The sequence below is a fragment of the Anas platyrhynchos genome, chromosome 1 (assembly GCF_047663525.1).
Source record: "Anas platyrhynchos isolate ZD024472 breed Pekin duck chromosome 1, IASCAAS_PekinDuck_T2T, whole genome shotgun sequence".
NCBI lineage: Eukaryota > Metazoa > Chordata > Aves > Anseriformes > Anatidae > Anas > Anas platyrhynchos.
The window spans coordinates 79,341,840-79,348,205 of record NC_092587.1 but is presented as its reverse complement, the minus strand read 5'-3'; the positions used below and the strand labels follow the sequence as shown (position 1 = coordinate 79,348,205).

Genomic DNA, 6,366 nt, shown 5'->3' with positions numbered 1-6,366 from the left:
AAGGGAGCAAAAGGCAAATGAACAAACAAAAAATACTTTTGTTTGAATGCTGGACCAAAAAGCTTCAGTAGATAATTTCAACAGTAAATAGATGCATCACTTAAAACAAAACAAAACAAGAACTCCTTTATTTATAAGCTATTTTTTTCAATTAAGATGGCAAAGCGTTTCAGATGTTATAACCAGTGAAAGATTTGTAGCCTAGATTGTCTCTCAGTGAAGACAGTTTTGTCAATCTACTCAGCTTAAGATATGACCCTTATACACTTTGGCTAAAAAATGCTGTCATTTACACAGGTGTATATACAATGACGCAAGCCTCTAGATTTACACAGGTGTGACAGAAGTATTTGGCAGAAATATTTTGCTGATTTAAAAAAAAAAAAAAAGAATCACATCAACCTTTACAGTTGTGTCAAGCTATAACATATTCTGTGATGATGGCACTGCTCCACAGGTTCTTCATAGAACTAAAAATTTTGCACACTGTGTCTAACTAAAGACTAACTCGCTGATATCTGTGCTTGGAATTGGTGAACTTAAGACTGCTACACTTAAAATCCTCGTGTTTCCTTTTAAAAAGTGACCAATTTATTGTTTAGTATTCTTTTCAGTTCTATATTCATTTTAAAAAGAAATCTAAACACTGCCTAGTTTGTGACCTGTTATTCCTATCATCGTTTTACCTGTATACTCAATTTCCCATTAGTACAGCATTTTTTTATTTTTATTTTTATTTTTTTTTGTAAAAACACAGGACACCGGCAGGACAACTGAAAAGCAAGTTTCATATCTCGGAGTGTTTTTTAACATTGCTTTACGTGTTTATTACTTTTTCAGTTTGGTCATGTTTCTAAGTAGTTCTTCCAAGCTTTCTTGCTGTACCTAAAGTAATAAAAATGTGACAATATGAATGTTTTAGTCTTGATTCAGATCTGAGATCTTCTGGCCATGCTAACCAATATGGCTCTATAAAAGACTGTCAGCTAAATCTGCAGTGCAGGTTCTTGCAGATTCTAAGTGTTTTGCCTCTAATTTTAATTAGTTTTGCAGTTAATGTTTGGCCAACTTCAAATTAATTAGTGACTCAAATAGGAGAAAGAAAAGGGAGAGTTTATTTGAAATGGGCTGCACTTGCTTCAAGTTTCACTTGCTTAAATGGGGTAGCACAAGTATCAGTCCAACAAGGTCACTGCTAAACTTATACTATAATGAAGAGGGAATCAGGCCCAGACCAACCTAATGTCAGCTTTTGATACAGCTGTGGAAATTTTTAGTAGCATTGGTATTTTCACCAAATCAGAATGTCATTTGGAAACTGAGAGGGAGGTGGGAATCTAAATAAACATCTATGAGGAAAAAAAAAAAAAAAAAAAAAAAGATAACTGAAGTTTAAAGGGTCATTCCCTTCTCTTCACAGAAAGGACAGTGGAGTGCTCTTCCTGGATTTAACAGTAGGGGCGTGGGAAGCTCTCAGATGTCACAGGGTTGTAGATAACATTTGAACATATGATTAGCTTTTGTGAGCTGTCTTTAGAAACCTTACATTTTTCCCCCCCGCACCTTACCCAGAGATCCTACGTGCTTTCCTTCCCTTGAGGTTTTGGGACACTTAAAATGTTGCTTTGACAAAAATCAAGGATGTGGAGAAGTTTTTCCTGTGTGATGTCATTTTGCTGCCCTTTATAAGCCTCTGCAAAGAAGAAGGGAACCTATCCGAGAATTCTCACTCCAGGCACATGCAAACAAGGGAAAGCAAGAAGCACAGAGGAGTATCAAGTTTCAGATACCAACCAGCCACGACGAGCAGAGAGCCATGCAACAGACTAGTCCCTACTGCTGCCTGGAGCACATGCTGCTTGTACTCTGTAGCCTGAAGGCTACAGTCGCCTTTCCCAACTCCTCTCCACTGCTGAATCCCAGCTGGGGGAATGGAGATCGCCTGATGCACCTGTATACATCTTCAGAGAGGAACAGCTTCCATCTCCAAATCAATGCTGATGGCTACATTGATGGTGTTCCTCATCAAACCATATACAGTAAGTAGCTTACTACGGACCCTCGGTCTTTATGGGAACAGGGGAGGGAGGACAAGACTTTTGTTTTCTTGCTACCTGTAGAAAATTCCATCCTCTTGTTAGGCATTGGGACAGAGGAGTATAGCTATGGGTTGGAAAACATACACAATTATAATGCTTCTTTTGATTAACAAATAAAATTGCTTCAAAGAAATATAGCAGGTGGGAAATTTCTTTCTTTGTCTCAGAGCACTACATTTCTATGGTTGTTGTAATCCTCTTCAAGCAAAAACTACCTGAATTATCCTTCACTGCATGATTTTACCTACAGTTTCTTGTGGAAGTTCCTATTAGAATTTGGTGATATGTCCCAAAGAGCTACTTCATGTTGCAGTGACAGCATTGTACTGAAGAAAGTCATCGCAGTACCAGTTGGGGAACTGATTGTGTCCACAGAATCTTTATTCTGGGGTAGAGAGCTGCTAAATACTAAAACTAGGTCATGTCCTTTCAAATATAACCGTAGATCTCTTTATTTAAAATTGGTTTGTAAGGCAACCTTCAAATTCTTATGTCTGAAGGTGTGTGGCACTAATTCAGCAATGCATAGAACATAGGTAAATAAGCATGACATGTTTGATTAAATGGGGGGAAACTGCAGAAGGCCAGACTGTCATAAATGAAGAGCTACGCTTTTGCAGTTCATGAGAAGTAAACATCCACTTTTGTAACTAAAATCTTCTATTATAGTTTATTTTCATGGAAAATTCATGTATCCTTGGCTGAATGCCAGCCCAAACAGCATGACTAGTTAAAAAAATGTTGTTGCTCTTGTTGTTTATTTGTTTGTTACATTTTATTTTTTTAAGACATGGGGTTATTTCACAGGATTCCAAAATTACTTCTCTTCTAGCATCACTCAAATCACAAGTAGCTATGCACTATAAAGTCTTTTATATCATTACCACATAGCATGTTCTTCACCCACACAATGCAAAATGTAAACACATCTTGTGATATTTGTGTAGAAGTATATAAGGAAAAAAAAAAAAAAGGTATTTTAAAAAGTTGTAATTTGTTAAGGAGAAAAAGGGATCAAGTTTCAGTATTTTTTCTTTTAAGGAATTACTGATGAAACGCTTTTAGGAATGCCTGTGCTCTCTTGCTGCTATTCTTCCTGCATATTGATAGGTTTTATAAAATTCACTTTTAAGTATGTTGGTCAAGAACCAGGGAGAAATTGTCGACAATAACAGCCAGCAAAATATCACGTTTTGCCAATGTCTGCCTTGAAACAAAACCACCTATATTTGGAATGGTAGAATAGGGAAGGTGGAAATCAGACAAAAAGGTCATGAAAGGGAAGGTGACTGAATCTCTGCCAGGTCGCCACAGTGCCACTCAGACACCAGGTAAATAAGAAGTCCAAAGTGCTGCACAGACTGGGCAGAGGCTGGGTGTATACAACTCTCCTGGGTAGGACCTAAGGGTTACAGAGTATACCAAATCAAATACAGCACACTCAGTTTTAGAAGATGACAAGCCATCTACTGTGATCAGTGGATCAAGGGAAGTTAGTTTTCCCCCTTCAGTTGTCATGAGGGAAACTGCACTTGGAGTACTATAGCAACCCCAGTTCAAGATGCATGTGGAGAAACTGGAAATGGTCTAGCAGAGGGTTTGCAGATTGCCCAGGCACCTTGAGCACAAACTTTTGCAAAAGATTTAAGGAGGCGATCTTTTTAACACAGCAAAAAGGAGGTTAAAGATAATCTAATACCACATAGCAGTCAATATAGGGCAGTCATAAAGATGAGGATCCAAACTCCTCGTTGTCATGGCTAGTGACAGAAGAAAGGGTAATAGCCCCAGATTGGGGTTTGGGACTTCAATTAGGATGTTAGAAAAAAATTGTCTTTGAGATTCTACTACTGCACTGGTACAGGGCACCCAGAGAGTTGGTAGCATTTCCACCCTGGGAGCTGACCAAAGCTCAGACAAAGCCACAGCTAGATCTAGGGTGCACAATAGTCTCAATTCACACAGTAAGTGGGTTCAGACTCCTCAGAGGACACTTCCAGTCACCATTTCTGTGGACCAGTAAGGCAAATGTGCAGTGTCAAACTGGGTCCTGGATTTGACATCTTTGTTTTCTTAAACAGGTGCCTTAATGATCAAGTCTGAGGGTGCTGGCTGTGTAATAATCACAGGTGTGAAGAGTGGACGCTACCTATGCATGGACATGAAAGGAAACATCTTTGGATCGGTGAGCCACCTTTACTAAGACTCATTTAGGGCAAATCTGTATAGCTACAGCAGGCGGATTCAGGCTTAGGCAAGCTGACAACCCGCCATTTAAATTAAACTTTCCTCTCTTTTTTGTTTGTGTTAAATTGTAGAGCTGAATTCCTGCTGGGATAAATGAGAGCAGAAGGAGATCCAATGAGATCTTACAGTCTTGCTGTAGTGTAGATTCACAGGTTGGGAGTAGCTCAAACAATGCAGACCTCTGAAAGAAAACAGCGCTATCTGAATAATATCTAAGTTGAAAATGTAGGCACCCATAATAGATTTGCGTTTAAATGAGCCTGAAAACACCCTGCTGAAAGAGCTCATTCCTCTTTCCATCTTTAATTGGTACTTGTCTTTTACCAATTGCCTTTGATCACAGTTGTCACAGTTGTCTTTTTTTTTTTTTTTTAAGCATTACTTCAGTCAAGAGGACTGTGTGTTCAACCATAGGACACTGGAAAATGGATATGATGTGTACCAATCTCCCAAGCACAACTTTCTGGTTAGTTTAGGCAGAGTTAAACAAGCTTTCTTCCCTGGTATGAATCCACCACCGTACTCCCAGTTTTTGTCCAGAAGAAATGAAATCCCTTTGTTTCGATTCAACACACCTGAGCCCCACAGAAACACTAGAAGTGCAGATATTGATCCAATGGATCCACACCAGATCCTGGTCCCACAGAGAAAGGTCTCTGCATTAGGATCTCAGCTGCAGCTACAAACAGACTTTTCCCACATGCCCAGGGAACCCATGAGAATCAATCAGAATGATGTGGTGAACCCAGATGACCCACATGCCATGATGGATGCCAGGAGGTATGCGAGTCCTCGCTTTTATATTACAAGATAACTGGGGCCACCTGCAAATTGATGACATGCGTGAGTGAATATAATAGACAAAAGGAGGTGCCTAGCACACTCAATTTCTGACTCTTAAGATGGCTATTAGAAAACTGAAAGATACTGGGAAAAAATCCTGTATTTCAAATTCTGTCCTTACAGATGACAGCTTACTGAAAAAAAAGAAAAGAAAAAAAAATAGAGTTGCACTCTGCTTTACTGGAAAGAAGATATTTTCAAAAAGAATAATACAAACCAAATAATCTAGGGTCTGAATTACCCTTGGTATCTATCAGTGAGAAACAAAATTCACTGGAATGAATGGGAAACTGATGTAGCTTGGAAGAGACTTGGGCCCTGGAGCAATTGATATTCCAGCAGAGGCAGAGAATCCTCTTACCAGCTCACTTGCAAGCACAGCAGACTAACTAACCAATGGTGTGCTATATTATTATATAAAATTTATGATATATGTTTTTAGCTGTTAAGATTGGAACTTTGTCTCTTTTCATGCCTGTAAGAGTTGAAAAGTGACCACTCTGCTGTTAAAAACAAACAAACAAACAAACAAACAAAACAAAAACAACAAAAAAAAAAAAACACACAGCACGCCTGGAAAATGTAACAACTGACAGGAGAACAAGGATCAAATAATTTTGTTTAGGAAGAGTCATTTCTGACACATCTTGATTCCAAGCTGAGGTTTAGAAACAGAGGAGCTGATTTCACCATTTTCTTAAGTCCTTTTCTGTCACACCTCTCTATTCACTTAGTTGTAATGATGTGAAATATAATGTGGAAACATTCATTAATTTTGCATATTTCCAACAGAGACATAAGTAACAGAAATATTAATAACCAATAATGTGTCAAATAGGTTGTTTTGTTTGTTTGTTTGTTTGTTTTGCACAGTGCTTAACTCTGCACAGTGCTTGGGGAAAAAAGTCTCCGCAAATTATGCCTCATAGACATTAAAATATTAACAGTTAATGCAGACTCTCATCTAATAAGTGAAAATGAGTTGTGTATTTAGAAAAGGAGAATCTAAGTTTAGCATCAATGCTTTTATCTAATTCTGAGCAGGTATCAGATAATTTATGTCTGTAAGAATGAAATGACCTTAATATGATCAAATCTCTAAATGTTGACAAAACTTAGACATCTAGATTGGAATATGTTATGGTAAGTTTATTTGTCAAAATATAACCTCAGTATA

The 6,366-nt window shown here is 38.1% G+C and overlaps 1 protein-coding gene across 1 annotated transcript; it reads left to right on the top strand.

Annotated features, from left to right (window-relative positions):
• The first annotated feature begins 1,434 nt into the window (after nt 1-1,434).
• FGF23 (fibroblast growth factor 23) lies at nt 1,435-6,012 on the top strand. The gene is made up of 3 exons (XM_005012650.6): nt 1,435-2,039; nt 4,181-4,284; nt 4,723-6,012. Exons 1-3 carry the CDS (start codon nt 1,817-1,819, stop codon nt 5,158-5,160), a joined length of 765 nt encoding a protein of 254 aa, XP_005012707.1. The 5' UTR covers nt 1,435-1,816; the 3' UTR covers nt 5,161-6,012.
• The last annotated feature ends 354 nt before the right edge of the window (nt 6,013-6,366 follow it).